This window comes from Mustela nivalis, assembly GCF_964662115.1.
Source record: "Mustela nivalis genome assembly, chromosome: 12".
Lineage (NCBI taxonomy): Eukaryota > Metazoa > Chordata > Mammalia > Carnivora > Mustelidae > Mustela > Mustela nivalis.
In genome coordinates this window covers 82134515-82151318 of record NC_139031.1, presented here as the reverse complement: position 1 = coordinate 82151318, position 16804 = coordinate 82134515, and the positions used below count along the sequence as shown (strand labels likewise).

Here is a 16804-nt window from a genome sequence, read left to right as displayed (position 1 = left end):
TGACATTGGAGAGATTAAATGACATCTTCAATATTATATATACTGGATAGTATTTGAATCCAGGTCTTTGACTCTATGCTTCTTCGGTGACAAATGCCAGGAAATTTGTCAGGAATTTCAAAACCTAGCTTGCTTGAATTTTGTCAAAGACAAAATTATTATCTTAGGAAAAGCAATAAAACAATCTGGTTCATAACACTGTCAGAAATACAGGCTTCAAATAAATTCTGACTTAAATTTTATTTTAGAGATTGATCATCTAAACATTTGACCTTCCTGATAGTAATTTTCTTTATATTTGAATCCTAATATGCTTCTGAGAATGATTTATAAACCTCTGGTATTCTGTGGACTCTGGGCAAACTCTGAAGCGGTAGCATCTAGCTGTACAGTAGCAGATCTGCGCGTGCTAGAATCAGCTCATTACAGTGTGTTACTCCCAGGATTGTCTCTGAAATCCTCTGTGGCCTTGGATGATCTTGGTTTGTAATGAGTTCTGGGGCACATGGCTGTGTTTGAACCTGTTTAGGCTCATCCTTAACTCCATACCAGAGGCACCCTCCGTGCCAGCCTGGTCTTATGACTATTGAAGTCATCCAGAGTTAACTGGAATCAGCCTGGAATTAATTCTCTCCTGGGCTAAGGAACCATTAGGTTTAGTATGCAAAACTGTTTTAGGCAAACACAAACAAGATGCTTATAAAATGGTCTGTGGTAAACTTCTAAATATTAGCAAAACTGTGATATCTGAAAAGTCTTCATAATAATTTTTCCTGTGGAATTAATTCTCATCTCGGTTTAGTATTTAACATAATTAAGTTTTTCCAGTTACTTGATTTTAGTTCAAATTGGTGTTTACTGAGTGCCATGGAATATTAAATATGATTATAAATTTTGGCATCTTTATCAAGCCATCCTTTAGCAATAGCAATTGGCATTAGTTCCCAGGTGGGAACTATAGCAAAACTGATCTGATACTGAGTGAATGAATTGATTTCTATCATATGTGAATTTTTAGATGAATTTTCAGTATAACCTGGGAAATTCTGATATTTATTTAAAAGGCTTATTTTACAAAATCCACCAGGTTAGAAAATTCAGGTGTTATATTCACATAGAAAGATCCTTTTATTATGGCAACTGATTTTTGTTTACCTAAGAAGAACCTGTTGCTAAAATAGTAATGAGGAAGGGTGTAATATAAGTATAGTCATACACCCCTTGCTCTGCAAGTAACCAGAGTGCTATGTACGCATGTTGTTCAGTCTCCTTTTGGAAGGTGGAAGTAAAGTTGTCTGTGTGTTTTTCTCTCTTGCACAGCCTAAAATGACGAATGTGTGATTGCAGTGGAATAAATGGCGTCCAAAGTCACAGATGCTATAGTCTGGTATCAAAAGAAGGTAAGTTCATAGTCAAAGTTTTCAACCTCTTAAATATTCTTATCTAAAAATGTGTACATTTTCTTTTGGTGCTATGGAGTTATGTAAATTATTACCCGAAATAATAACAAATAGATTTCAGGAACTTTTAAGTGGAAGGGGGAGCAATTTGGTTTTCCTGGTGCTAATTTTAATTCTAAAGAAGTTAGAAAGATGATGCTTAACAATGTTTTTCTCTCTTCCCTTTATTCCACATTATTAAAGTAGCTAGATGAATTATTTTCAGCTGTAATATAAGCCAAATTTCCAGGATTCTGAATATAAATAACGTTTTATAAAAGCATTAAATTTTTCTTGGGTTAATTTCTTTTGAAGCTAGATTAGCACAGAGCTGTCATAATTTCATAGCTGTTTTATATTGAGAAACTATAGTCTTACTCTGTTTCTTGTAAGTTACAGTTCAACAGCTGAATCTTTTTAGTGAAATAAAACCTTTGAGGACTCTATTTTTCAAACCAAAATATTAAACTGTTTATTTTGATGTTTTAGGATTAATTGTCATAACTAATTAACTAGCTGTGTCATCCTATGTTTTAAAATAAACTTTGCCAAAGTAATTTTTTATGAAGTGTAAGAGTATAAATGCCTTTTTTGAAAAAACAGTATTTACTACACTTGTGCAGGAGAGTTTACTCCTAAAGAGTATTGTTTACACTCTTTAAGATTTATGTTGTTTTATGTGGTATTTTCAATTTTTAGTGTATATAGTGAATTTTATTTCTTTTCATATTTTAAAACATTTTTGGTGCCTTATTCTTCAGGTCCCCATTCACAAAATATAGTTATTTATATATTGAAAGCTTTTCTGATGGGAGTAAAATCAGACAATTTGTAAATTTAGTTGAATTGGAAGTGATAATTAGAGTGCTTTAAAGATTAAACCTAAGAATACAGTCTGTCTTTGGATGTGTTATTTCTTTTCTGTGTAGAACATGCCACAGATACACACTATCACATTTCATACAAGGTACTGATTTGGAAGTACGGACGTTGATCAAACTATTAATTTAGTCTTTTGTAGTTCTATGTTAGTGTCATCTTTGCCTTTGAACTTCCAATCTCCTTAAATGTGAATTAAATAAAACTAAAAATTATTTTGTATTTCCTACATAGGTCTTTGAAAGCTTTTCTCTTAATGTCTACTTACAAGAGTTAGTAATGTTTCTTGAACATCTTATCTATTTGGCTTTTTGTGTTAAACATTTTGAACTTCTCTGAGGATCATTTGTAGAACGTACTAGACTGACCTTTCTTGGTAACAAAGGGTTTGAAATACTATACTTGCATTCAGTTAGCACACTAATACCCTTCTTATCTGAGGGTCATTTACCTAGTAGTTCTCGATATGTGCTACCAAAAAAATTCTCCAGAGCAACCATCACAAATATCACAAATTATATCTAGCAAATGTAATCATGCATTTTATGGTAGTGAGCCACCAGAACCATTAACCAGATTTTTATTTGTTCTGTTCTTTAATATTGCTTTTAAATTTTATTTTCTTGAAGAAATACATGTGAATACTTAGAAAGATTAGTGTTTTAAGGCCTATTTAAAAAAAAAAAAAAGCCACTGATACTATGTTTCTCTACCTTTATCCAGCCTCTGAGTTCTGCTCCCCAGAGGCAATTACTTTAAATTCTTTTTTTTTATTTAATTTTTTAATTTGTTTTTTATTTGACAAGTAGGCAGAGGGGCAGACAGGGGGGGGGGGGAAGCAGGCTCCCCACTGAGCAGAGAGCCCGATGCGGGGCTTGATCCCAGGACCCTGAGATCTTGACCTGAGCCAAAGGCAGAGGCTTAACCCACTGAGCCACCCAGGCGCCCCTAAATTCTTTATAGCTTAACCAAAGTTCTACTACTCCTCATCCCTGGTAGGGAATTGGGAAGGAAGGGTTGCAAATGCGCAGTATGAAGTTTTGGTTTTCTTTATTACTTTTGGGGGAAGGCTGACATTTGTGGGTTAGGAATCAAATATACTAATTGTGCTACAATACTGTAAACTAGGGTTGGCAAACTTCTTCTGTAAAGGGCCATATTGTCAATATTACTTAGGCTTTGAGAACCGTAAGGTTTCTGTGACAGTTACTCTATTCTGCTGACTTATAGTACAAAAGCAGCTATAGGTAGTATGTAAGCAAATGAAATGTATGGGGATGATTATGTTCTAACAAAGTAATATAAAAACAGGCAGTTGGCTAGATTTGGCCCACCCGTCTTATCTGTGCTCTAACATAGCCCCACACAACAAAGAATTGCCCTGCTCAAAATACAGTAGTGCCCTGTTAAATTATATTGACTGGGTTTTTTTTAAGGGTATTTACTTTATGATTTTAAACCTTGCTTTTTTCTTTCTTTCTTTCTTTTTTTTTTTTTTAAAGATTTTATTTATTTATTTGACAGACAAAGATCACAAGTAGGCAGAGAAGCAGGCAAAGAGAGAGAGGAGGAAGCAGGCTCTCTGCTGAGCAGAGAGCCCGACTCGGGGCTTGATCCCAGGACACTGGGATCATAACCTGAGCCGAAGGCAGAGGTTTTAACCCACTGAGCCACCCAGGCGCCCCAAACCTTGCTTTTTTCTTGATTATTCGTTATAGATGTTACTTTTGACTTCTGACTGTATAATAAAGATTTAGTCCCAGTCTTCCTTCTCCTAGTCCTCCCAAATGACTACAAATTTTCTACAGATTTTGTTGAAGTCAGGGCTTCTGTTCGTGTATGCATTGTTTATAACTGCATCATGTAATATATTATGATACTTTCTGTCTGTGCAACTTTTTTCCTCTTTCGCTTGATTTTTCTAATTCTCCAAAGTCTCTGATATCCTTTTGTTGTAGTCTGTCATATTCAGGTACTCCAGTAGTTCCTTTTTTTTTCCCCCCTTTTCACTTGGGAATGGCCTCCTAGAACTATGCCCCATGCTCCACACCAGGAATATTGTTCTCTTGTTACACCTCTCATCTGCCATTTTGGTATTCCCTTTTATCATCAGCCTAAGAGTTCCCTTTATTGCTTTTAAATGTAAGCTAACAGTGGGATTCATTTAATGTTTAATTTTAAATGAGAAACTAGCCTGAGTAACATCAGTGTGGCTGACACTTGATATTCTCTACTTTTTTAGTAAAGTTCAGTGTGTGTGTGTGCGTGCGTGCGTGCATAGTTCATGGAGCATTTCAGAGTTGCAGAGATGATTAAGTGTTACATCTTGGGGCACGTGGGCGGCTGTTGGTTTAGTGTCTGACTCTTGGTTTCACCTCAGGTCATAATCTCATGGGTTTTGAGAACAAGCCCTCTGCTCTTAGCAGGAAGTCTACTTAAAGCTTCTCTCCCTCTGCCCCTCACCCCACTTGCTTGCTCTCTTGTGTGCTCTCTCTAAAACAAATAAATAAATCTTTAAAAAAAAAAAAAAGGAAGAAGAAGAAGTATTAAATCTCAGCTTTCAGGATGCCTGGGTGGCTCAGTTGGTTAAGCATGTGACTCTTGATTTCAGCTCAGGTCATGATCTCAGGGTGGTTGGTTCGAGCCCTACATCAGGCTCCATGCTCAGCACAGAGTCTGCTTGGGATTCTGTCTCTCCCTTTGCCCCTTCCCCTTCTCATGCTCTTTCTTGCATGTGTGCTCTCTCTCTCTAAAATAATTTTTTTAAAAAAGAAATGGGCATATATCCTAATTCTGGCTTATGAAATGTGAAGCTTCTGGGACAAATCTGCCATCTCTTAAAAAGAGATCCAACAATAATAATAGTGAAAGTTTTATGACATTTATTGTGTTCCAGGCATTTTCTAATTGCTTTACATTTATGAACTAATTCAACATGGGTAAAAGAATGAGTTGAAAGAAAAGGTCTAGGGGTACCTGGCATCTTGATCTCCAGGTTGTGAGTTCAAGCCCCGTTGGGCGTGGAGCCTACTTAGAAAAAGAGAGAGGAAGAAGGTCTGTTTCCTGTTTCTAGACATTGCTGGGTGAGGCTTTGTTGCCTGAAGCTATCCTAGTAACTTGTTCCCAGGAGGGGAGCTTGTCAGCAGGCTGGGGATGGCAACGGTGACAGATGGAAAGAACCTGAGGCTTTCAGGAGTTTTGAGCCACAGAATTAACTATGGAATGTCCTGCTTGGGAACTTCTTATTGTGAGAGTTAATAAATCCCCCCCCTTTTTTTTTAAGTCACTTGAACCAGAGTTTTTATTTCCTCACAGCTGAAAGCATTCCAGGTGATACACAAGAAATGAATTCTAATGGGATGTGGTTTCCCATGTAGTCATCTTTTGCCTATGGATGGTTATAGTAGCAGATAGCAAATTAAGGCCTACCAAAATAGAAATACTGAGCCTCAGACAAATGGGTTTATTACATTTTCTCTATTAATTTTTTTCTTGAACCGTGTTCTCATATGTACTATTAAATCTTTAATGTGATTTAAGGCTGCTGTGACTCATAGTATGTTATGGTTGAAAGAACATTTGAATTTGATATTGTGACATCTATCAGCTTATAATATTGAACATATTACTTTATCTCTCTGAGCCTCAGTTCCTTCTTTTGTAAACTGAGGATAGTCATGCTTCCCCTATGTGCCTCACAGGGTTATGAAGGAGCAAGTCTATTTTTAACTATGATGCTTAAAAAGTTTTTTAAAGTGGTTCATGAGTTCTTTAATAAATATGAAACATCATTCTTAAAAATAATATTTATGTATTTTGTGAGGTAGGATATAATAGATGAAGAATTAGAGTGGTTTTCTGTACTGAACAGTTTCTTTAATAACCATATTTATAGTGCAAGTATTCCTCCTTCTATGTGGCCAAAGAGGTGGCTATAGGGCTACGACACGACCAGAGATGGTACCTCAGCTCTTTGACCACAGTAGTTGGCCCAGGGATATCTGATAACCCAACTCTCCTTGTACAAATGCTTTTTCAATTAATTAATTAATTTATTTATTAGAGAGTGCACAGGGGCACATGCAGGGGGTAGAGAGCAATGGCAAAGGGATTGGGAGAAACAGAATCCTAAGCAGGCTGGAGACCCATTGCCGAGCCCAACCCGATGACACTCAGTTGTACAACCCTGAGATCATGACCTCAGTGGAAATCAAGAGTTGGCCACCCAGTCAGCTGAGCCACCCAGGTGCTCCTAACCTTTTTCTTTTTAATTAGAGCTGATGGAAAAGTCCCTTTTGCTTCTTTGAAGGAGCTACAAGGATGAAAGTCTGCAGCAGCCAGAAGAGAATGAGACAACACCAAAGTGGGTCAGGAATTGGTGGTAAAAAGAGACACCACAGGCCAACATGGTGGTCTAGTCCCTGGATTCACTCCACTCTGACATTCACTTCACCCCTGAACTTTGAGTTATTTTAGCTATGGAAGCCAAGAAACCCCCTGTTTTTGTTGATGTGAATGTGTTTTGAATTTTTACTTGTAAAAGAGTTCTGAATAATGCAGAGGCCATATATATATATACATTTTACTGAGGTATGACATACTCAGAAGACCACACAGATTTTAGACTTACAGCTTCATGGATTTTGACAAACTGAATACCTGCTTGTGTTCAGGACTGTTTTGTCCTGTTTGTGTAACAGAGCTCAGGTCTAGAAACCATGTTTCCAGCTCTGCAAATCCTCCCCCCCCGCCCCCCCCCGCCATTCAGTCACAACCTGCCCTCTTTGAGATTGATCACTGTATGAGGCAATATATCTTCATGGGTGAAAAGAATGTAGGTTTTGTGGTTGGAAAGCTGAGATTTGAATCCTTGTTCTTGAAAGCCAGTATGATTTTGGACAGGTTGCTTAATATCTGAGTTTCACTTTCTTTGTGTATATAAATGCAATTTTTTTGTATTTATTTGAGGATTAATTGATGATATATGTAAAGTATTAAGCAAAGTGCTCCACGGGGTAAGCTTTCAATAAATGAAAGTTATTTCTATTATTATTACTTCATATTCCCCTTACTTATCAGATGAATTGCTCCTCAAACTTACCAGAGTGCTTTATTTCATGGATTTTAAAAAATCTCATGAGGCTAAAAAAAGATCCTTGCTCTTACTTATAAATGAAAAACCCAGAATGTCAGGCTTCTGATACTCAGTGTGAGAACAGTGGTATTTGTTGACATTTGCTGTCTAACAGTCATACAGTAAAATCATGATTAAGTGTAGTTTATAAAGCCCAGCTGTCTTTGCTGCAGTCACTGGTCATGTTTTCCATTTCTTCCTTTTTAATGTCACTTACTTGCCAAAAACAAGACTTTTCCTGCCAGAAATAGGTTGGTTAGCTTAGTTACTAAAATATTTGCCTTTTCACTTAAGATCCCCCCCCATTTTAGTCATGAAGTTCATTTTCCACCCTCATCCATTCCCAGGTTGTGCATTTCTGGCATAAATAATTTGAGTTTTAGTTCTCTTTACAAGGAAGAAAGAAACTATGCTGTGCAGTAGTCATGATAGTTTGACTTTAGAGATCATCTAGTTTCTGTTAAACTTTTTGCTTTATAGCTAAGAAACCTGACGCCTGTAGATCTAATAACTTGTTTGTAGTCATGAATCCGTAATAAAGCCAAAACTTAGGTCTATTGACTTTCCGTGCATTCTTCCTTTTGTACTAAAGTTGCTTTGAAAAATGAGCTAAAGAAACTTCTAAAAACTTACTTGTTTAGGGGCGCTTGGGTGGCTCAGTGAGTTAAGCTGCTGCCTTTGGCTCAGCTCATGATCTCAGAGTCCTGGGACTGAGCCCCACGTCAGACTCTCTGCTCAGCGGGGAGCCTGCTTCCCTTCCTCTCTCTTTCTCTCTGCCTACTTATGATCTCTGTCTTTCAAATAAATAAATAAAATCTTTAAAAAAAAAAACTTCCTTGTTTAATGTGAGACTTTTTTGGGATGACTTCTGATGTGAAGGTGGGGAAGTATACATCTTGTTTTAAAAAGATCATTAGTATCATATATACATATCTATTGATTTAACATCAGTAATGACAGTGATGATGGTAGTACCATCACACAGTTAAATAGCATTTATTTTGCAGAGTGCTTCCATTTCTATTTTTATGGTTGTATTTATTGTGATAATGAAATGACTTAACTTAGTGGTTATAGCAAGAAGATATTATAAGAAGTTGTATAAGTTTCCTGGGGCTTTTGTAACACAGGACCACAAACTGGGTTGCTTAAAACAACAGAAATTAAATTTTTTCACAGTTCAGAAGGCCACAGGTCCCAAATCAGACATCAGCAAGGTTGGTTCCCTCTGCGGGGAGGGTTGAGGTAGAAACTGCCCCATGCGTCTCTTTGGTTTCTGATGAGCACAACACCTTGATGATAACAAGGTGTTCCTTGTAGCTACCCCCAGCTACATGTTGCCTTCTTCACTCTACTTATAAGGACATCAGTCAGTGGATTTAGTTCCACTCTAAATCCAGGAAGATCTCATCTTGAGATCCTTAACCATTTACATCTGCAAAGACCCTGTTTCCAAATGAGGTAACATTCCAAGGTCCTGGACAGACATGAATTTTTGTGGGATACTGTTTTCCCCTCTACGGAAGTATGTCTGAAGCATGTGATTGGATTGGTTTGAGTGTATTCCGTGTGGAGATGTGTAGCTTTATGTCCTTTTGTATAGCTTTATCCTAGACCATGAGTATTGAATTGAATAAAAGAAGATTAGGATCCTCATATTTTCTTCATATTCTTAAAAGTTAAGGTTGTGATTTACTTAGCTCCTCCTATATGTAATGTTAAGGAATAAGTTTGTAATAAAATTAGGCACAATTTTCTGCTTCTAGTTCTTACTAAATACATAGATATTTATGGTCTTTATTTAATCTAATTATATGAGGATTAGTGTCTTAATATAAATAATAATAGTATTCTTTCCCTTTAAAAAGTGCATGTAAATGACATTACAGTATATATTTCTCAATGTTCTAGTCCTTGAGGGTTGGCAGAACTACTTTTTTTTTTTTAAAGATTTTATTTATTTGACAGAAAGAGAGACAGCAAGAGAGGGAACACAAGGGAAGGGAGTGGGAGAGGGAGAAGCAGGCTTCCCATGGAGCAGGGAGCCTGATGCAGGGCTTAATCCCAGGACCCCAGGATCATAACCCCAGCCGAAGGCGTACGCCCAGTGACTTAGCTACCCATGTGCCCAGATCTACTTTTTGATACATTTTTGACTGTCTCATAAAATACCAATTGTTTCTATTAGAACAAACAGTACTGTATGTAAAAGTAAATATTTAAATGTGTATAAAATATTAATCTATTCCAGATAAAGAATTGTAGCAGTTGAGTTAAAGTGTGAAGTTTGAAAAATTGAAACTTATTGAATCAAATGTGTGAGAACATATTTTTTTCTATTTTTTCCCCATAATTGCTATAGACGTTTGAACAACCATCTATCTCTTTGATGCTTCAGGTGTTTGTATTTGGGGCTAAATATGTACAACACGTTAGGCTGATTATGTGCTGGAGGACATATTTGGCTTTCCTGAGAGATTATAGGTTAACTCATTTAATTTATATTTGCTCATCTTGAGTTAGTTTCTTAACTTTAGTGAGCTTAATTTGTCTATATTATTGAGATGAGAATCCTTAAAGATCACTATGATAATTAAATGAGATGACATACTAACACCAAGTACATTGTTGGTATATAGTAGGTGTTCAGTAAATATTGCTGAATAGCAGTTCCTCTGCCCTATGTTCTCTTTCACTTAATATGGAGTGTTGTCATTAATAATATATTTGGATAACTAAAGGTTTGGGTTAGTAGTTCTTCTAAACTGAACATTTATATATGTTATATATATTTATATATGTATACATACATGCATACACACACAATGGAGTATTATGCATCCATTAAAAAACATGAAATCATGGCATTCACAACGACATGGATGAAACTAGAGGGTATTACGCTAAGTGAAATAAGTCAGTCAGAGAGGGGCAATTATCAAATGATCTCACTGATATGAGGAATTTGAGAAACAAGACAGAGGATCATAGGGAAAAATGAAGCAAGACAAAACCAGAAAAGGAAACTAACTTTAAGAGGCTGTTGGTCCCAGGAGACAAACTGAGGGTTGCTGGAGTGTGGGGTCGGTTGTGGGAGGGATAGGGTGGCTGGGCGATGGACAGTGGTAGTGGTTTGTGCTTTGGTGAGTGCTGTGAATTGTGTAAGACTGATGAATCACAGACCTGTAATTAATTAATTAATATATTATATGTTGATAAAAAATGATTAAATATTAATCCCATCCACCCAAAAAATAAAAAATTTAAAAAGATAGATTAAATAAATAGGACAGGTACAGTTTCTTAAGTTTAAAACTTTTTTTAAAAATTTTTAAAGATTTTTATTTATTAGAGAGATAGAAATCATAATTACGCAGAGAGAGAGGGGAAGCAGGCAGAAAGCCTGATGTGGGACTCGATCCCAGGACCCTGAGATCATTACCTGAGCTGAAAGCAGAGGCTTAACCCACTGAACCACCCAGGTGCCCCCAGTTTCTTAAGTTTAATACCACCTAACTTTACACAGTATTTGCAAACACACTGCACTATTTGGTGAATTTTGGGGTATCTTTCTTTAAATGACCAAACTTTGTTTTATTTTTGACTCTTTTCAAAAGTTCTTTAACTTTCACTGCAAATGGAATAGAAATGGCCTTTTCTAATATTTTCCTGAGCAGTGGTTGTTTTTGTCTATTAATTACAGCTTTGTACTAAAAGGCATTGTGATTTATCTCTCTTCCTTTGCTGTGAATTTTCATTTTCCATGGACTTATCTCCATTTTTTGTTTAATCAAGTAGGAGAATTGTAGGTAAATTAATTACATTGCCCTGAAGCAAAAATCTGAGGGAAGGCTCAAGGAATTTCAATTTGGGTAAAAATTCAAGTACTCCAGTGAATGGATTTTTCAGACAGATCCTTAAAGGGTTGAGAAAACTTCCTCCCTCTCCGCTCCCCTCCTCTCCCTCTCCTCCCATTCCCTCCCATCCGGTCAGGTCTGTTCACCTGAGGCTATCCCTGAGGTTGCCTTGTGCTAGAATCTAACTTCTTACCAAGAAATCATAAATGTAGAGAGGGAAAGGACCTTAGAAAGTAACCATTCTAATATTTTGGGTTTATAGATGAGGACACTATGAGATAAGGAAACAAGGTTTTGTTTTTTAAATCTAGTCTGGAGATCTTGTCAGCTGTACCATGAGTTATAGAACTTCAGTTTTTGAATGAGTAGAACCTATACTTAATTGTGATAGCCAGTTCAACTCCCATGAGTAAAGAAAATGGAAAAAATAGAAAAACAAAAACAAAAAACCTTGCACTGTTCCCTAGCAGTATCCTTCTGGGTTGCTACCCAGTAATGTTTACAGACTCCAAAGGGACCTATATTCAGTACTCCTGAGTATAAAAGTACTGGTTTCACAAAAAACACTTTACATAGAAAATTCTTTTATCTATTTTTAAAGTTTTTGCAATACCTTTTTACCATGTTGAGATACTATAACTACATAAACACGTAAATAATATTTATGTTGGTCCTCTTTAGAAAATGAGAATTTGGTAATAGAAGATTTTTGTTTTTGTTTTGCTAGTACTTTGCTATGTCAGAAGTAGGGATTTGTACATAGTACATAACTTTGAAATGCTGTGGTTCACTTACTTATTTGCTTATGACTTTTTTTGTTGTTGTTGTTCTGGATAAATGGAATAAGTTATTCCATTAAGAGGAGACGTCTATTTGCCTGCAGCACTTGCCAAATACAGGGTCCAATAATTAAAATAGTTTTTTACACAGGTATGAGAAAATCTAAAAAACGATGTTATTTGACAAGCGTTTAAGTTTTTAATGGATAAAGCTTAGTATACCTCTTGGGAGTTAGGAAGAAAATTATTTTATGACATACTGGAAAACTAGTTTCTTACCATTTTCACTTTCTGATGAATAGATTTAAAATAGAAATGTTAGTTAAGGATATAATGTTTGCCAGTTATACTCCAAATATCTTGCAGTCAGTTTATCTTTAACCATGGTAACAGACACAGTGGTAAAATAAGTTGGTAGGTTGCCACTGGCTGCCTAAAATTAGGCAAAATGTACCAGCTTTGAAAAGGCCTGAGTGTCTCAAACACTGGTGTTAACCTGCTGTATGTTTATAGTTCCACAAAGAACAACATTTATAAATTCTGTTTAACAGAGTAACTTAGAAGCTAAATTGCTCTTTGCCATATGGCCTGAAGAGTTATTCAAATGAAAGCTGTTTATTCAGTACCAAGGATTGATTCCTAAGAATAAAATGCTGAAGAAAGTATACAAGCGAAACATTTCTCATTCAAATTTTTGCCTAAAATTAAATATCGTTATTAAATGGATGTGTTATACTTGTTCATTTAAAGAACAGTCTTACCCTTACTTCGGTTTGCTTTTTGTCTTTAATGTCTTCCCCACCTCTCCCCATGATGGGATTAGAAATACCAGTAAAGACTTCTGGCTTACCTTGTTTATGGAGAAATGGGTTGGTATGTGGCTGTAACCAGGTACAGGACAGTATTATAAAGAGAAGGTCAGGTGGCCTTATTAAAATTTAATTCTTTAGAACTTTAGGAAATGAGAAGATGAGGTCTTATTTTTCCAACTCAAAATGGTAGCCAGGAGGATATATTTGTACTTACTGCTTTATGAATACTGCAACACTTTGTTATATGATTTATTTTTAATTCACTAGTAGAAAACTAAGGAAATTGCTAGGTGAAGCCATATTATATTGACTTCATCTAGGGAAAATTCAGTACATTTAGTTTTACCAGTACAGTTTGACTTTTAGAATTAAAGACTTTTATCTTTCCCAGGACTTTCTCTCTCTCTCTCTCCAGAAATATAATTTCCTGGTAAAATTTGCATCTCTCTATACTTAAATAACATTTGTGATAGACTTACTATGTATTAGACACTGCATACTTATCTTAATACAACTCTGTATCATGGGGGAACCAAAATGCAAATAACTATTACATGTTATGGTAAATGCTACAATAGAATTATTTATAAAGCACTGTGAGAAGTCACATAAAGTTCCATCTAAATTTGTTTTTCCAGTCACTGTTTTGTCACTACTTTTATCTCCTAAATATTTTTCGGATTTGCTATGATCTCTGTTCCTTCATTGTTTTCTTCTTATTGCAGTTAAATACTTTCTCCTCACAACCACCAGGGTGGTTTATCTTAAATAAAATTAGACCTTGTCTTTACCTATTGAATTATACTCTTCTAAGACTTCTTCTCATGGGTGGTAGAAACTCCCAACTTTCTTCACAAAGCCAGTAAGGAATTTTTTAAAAAGTTTTTTATTTTAATTTTAAAGATTAATTAAATCATAATAATTTATAATTATTATAATTACATAATATAATAATAAATTATAATATATATTATATGTTATACTATATTATAAAATATAAAATATAATATAATATTTATATTTAATTTATATATAATATAATTATAATAAATTAATAAATAATTATAAATAATTATAATGAATTAATCATAATAATATAATATTAATTATAATAAATAATTATGATAAATAATACATAAATTAATTATGATTTACTTATATAATACAATTATTATAATAAATAAATTAATTAAAATACTAATTTGATTTTTAATTTTTAAAAAAATTTTTAAAGAAATCTAATTTCAATTAGCTTTCTAGCCTCATGCAGCCTTTAGTTTTTATTCACTAACTGCATCCTCCACCAGATCCAGATACCAGATCTTTTGACATCTCCCCATGCTCTTTTTCACCTTCCTGCTTGGGATGCCCACGTCTGCTTTTTCTTTCTTTCTCTGTTGTGTTTGTGTGTGTGTGTGTGTTTAATCTAACTCAGCTTGGTACTTAAAACTCAAAGCTAGTCTTCTTCCTCAAGGATATCTTTCATAATGCGGTGGAGACTGGATTAGGTCCCAAGCTAGTGCTCCTCTACAAAAGTTGGATGTGCTCTGTTCATGGCAGTCGTGGAGTATTCTTTTTTTTTTTTTTTTTTTTTAAACCTTTATTCTTTCTCTTTTTACTGGTGTACAAAGTAATGTGGTAGTCACCTACCACCCTTCAAATATCAACACTGCTATTTTGTTTGTTTGTTTGCTTTTTAGGGATTTTATTTATTTGACAGAGATCACAAGTAGGAGATAGACAGGCAGCTGAGCAGAGAGCCTGATGTGGGGCTCCATCCCAGGACCCTGGGATCATGACCTGAGCCGAAGGCAGAGGCTTTAACCCACTGAGCCACCCAGGCGCCCCATTTGTTTGTTTTTAATTGTCATTGTGAACTCTGGGCCTAAAGATACTTGATGTGATTCAGCCTGGTGCAGTTGTTGATGCTCAGATTATTCTGTCTTGCCACTAGGAACCTATTCAGGTTGCTTCTGAGTCTCTGGTCCTATTGGTGTTCCTTGGAAGAAACAAATTTGAAATGGGAGCAATCCTTTCTGCGTAGAGACAGGGAAAGCTACGGGGAGATCTTGATCCTTTTTACCATCGTAGATAGAAACATGCTGAGTTGGTGGGAGAGTTACAAACTGAATTCATTCTGCTTCATCTAAAAGCAGTTACAGGGAGCTCGCTCTATAAATTCATTTTTTTCTACCTCTTTTACAGTGGCATTTTGTGTATTTTGATGTTTATCTCTGCTCAACTTGCATTATAATTAATTTCCTCCTGCTAATCTGTAAGAGTAGAAATCATTATTTTTGTATCTCCATTATTCTAGTGCCTTACCTTATAGTTGGTACTTGGTAAATGTTTGCTGCTTGGATAACAGTGCTGTCAGGAGACAATACTGACATTAAACTTCTATTTAGTTTGTGTAGTTCTTCATTATTATACTGGAGTGCCTAGGAGGTGCCATGTACCAAGCTAGACACTCAGGTAACTTAATTTATTTAGTACTAATATGTGAAATAGTCCCTATGTTGGATATCTATTATATTAAGTGATAATAAGCATAATGCTCTAACCTATAGCAGCATTTCCCGAAGTATGTACTGCATAATATTGGTAGGTGTTAGTAGAATAGAGGAATTTTGTTGTCAAAAAGTTTGGGAGATACTGAGCTAGACAGTGATAAGCAAGTATTTGATTTCAGGATTTTATTATACAAATATGGGTAGTGTTACTACTGAAGAGGCAGACAGGGAAGATATCATTTCTCAATTTACTAGACTTAGTTTATTTCCCCTAAGTGTATATAGAACATACTTAGGAAAATGCTGGCCAAGTTACATAAAAGAATGGTGCAGTGGAAAGGGCATGGAGTTGTAAATCAGAACCTGGGTTTCTACCCCAAATACTAGGTGTAGGACTTTCTGACACTTCTTAAAATCTCAGTTGTCCCATCAGTATAAGAAGTTAATACTGGTCTATACACATAACTGCAAATCCTTTACAAAGCACTTGACAAATATTGGTACTTTTGTACAGTCTTAGTGTCAAGATAATAGTTTATTACAAATTTAACAAATGCTGTAAGTGAATATTTCTTCTTCTGCAGTTTTTCCTAAATCTCCATACTGAAGATTAGAGGTGTAACTTCTGTAGACAGACTTGTGTCATAACAGTTTTTTAAAATTATAGCATATCTTTTATTTTTTTATTTTTATGATTAATTAAATTAATTATTTAATTTGAGAGAGTGTGCATACACACGCATGCACGCACATGGGGCAGGGAGGAGGGGCAAAGGGAGAGAGAGAGAATTGCTCAGGCAGATTCCCGAGTGAGCATGAGTCCAATGTGGGGCTCCATCCCAGGACCCCGAGGTCAAGACCTGAGCCAAAATCAAGAGTTGGCCGCCCAACCAACCAAGTCACCCAGGCACCCCACAGCATATCTTTTCTTGACCAACAATGATGGTGGTCCAACTCCCTTATATTCTTATTCTGGGGAATCTGGACTAAGGACCCAGAAGAAATTTATCTTAAGTTTTTTCTCCATTTTAGTGTTATCCTATATAGTTTAATGGAAGGAAGCCAAACAAATTAATGTATTTGATTTTGAATAATTTAGTTCCATTTCATGGTCTCGTTTTTTATTTCAAATGATAGAATGAACAGCAGTAATGTTAGGTATTTCCTAAAATATAAATGTACTTAAATAAACAATATATATTAATACTCTTGACATTGAAATTGACTTAAAATATACACATTTTTATGCTACTTATAGTACGGTATTAGAAATATGTAAACAAGGAAGGTACTGTCATCTTGATTCGTATTATGTACACAAGGTTTAGTCAGGGTTATGTTTGAGAATAATAAACCAGAGTATATCCTATGATAAATACTGAAAGAATGTA

At 35.4% G+C, this 16804-nt stretch overlaps 1 protein-coding gene across 6 annotated transcripts in view; it reads left to right on the top strand.

The window, feature by feature from the left end:
• PHTF2 (putative homeodomain transcription factor 2) overlaps nt 1–16804 on the top strand; it is a 120211-nt gene that overhangs the window by 29819 nt on the left and 73588 nt on the right. For all 6 annotated transcript variants that reach the window (XR_014300840.1, XM_082691889.1, XM_082691893.1 and 3 more), the window contains one exon: nt 1321–1400. Coding sequence is in view for 4 of the 6 variants with exons in the window: in XM_082691889.1 (XP_082548015.1) it covers nt 1356–1400 (45 nt within the window). In the remaining 2 variants the exon portion in view is untranslated. The remainder of the gene's footprint in view (nt 1–1320; nt 1401–16804) is intronic.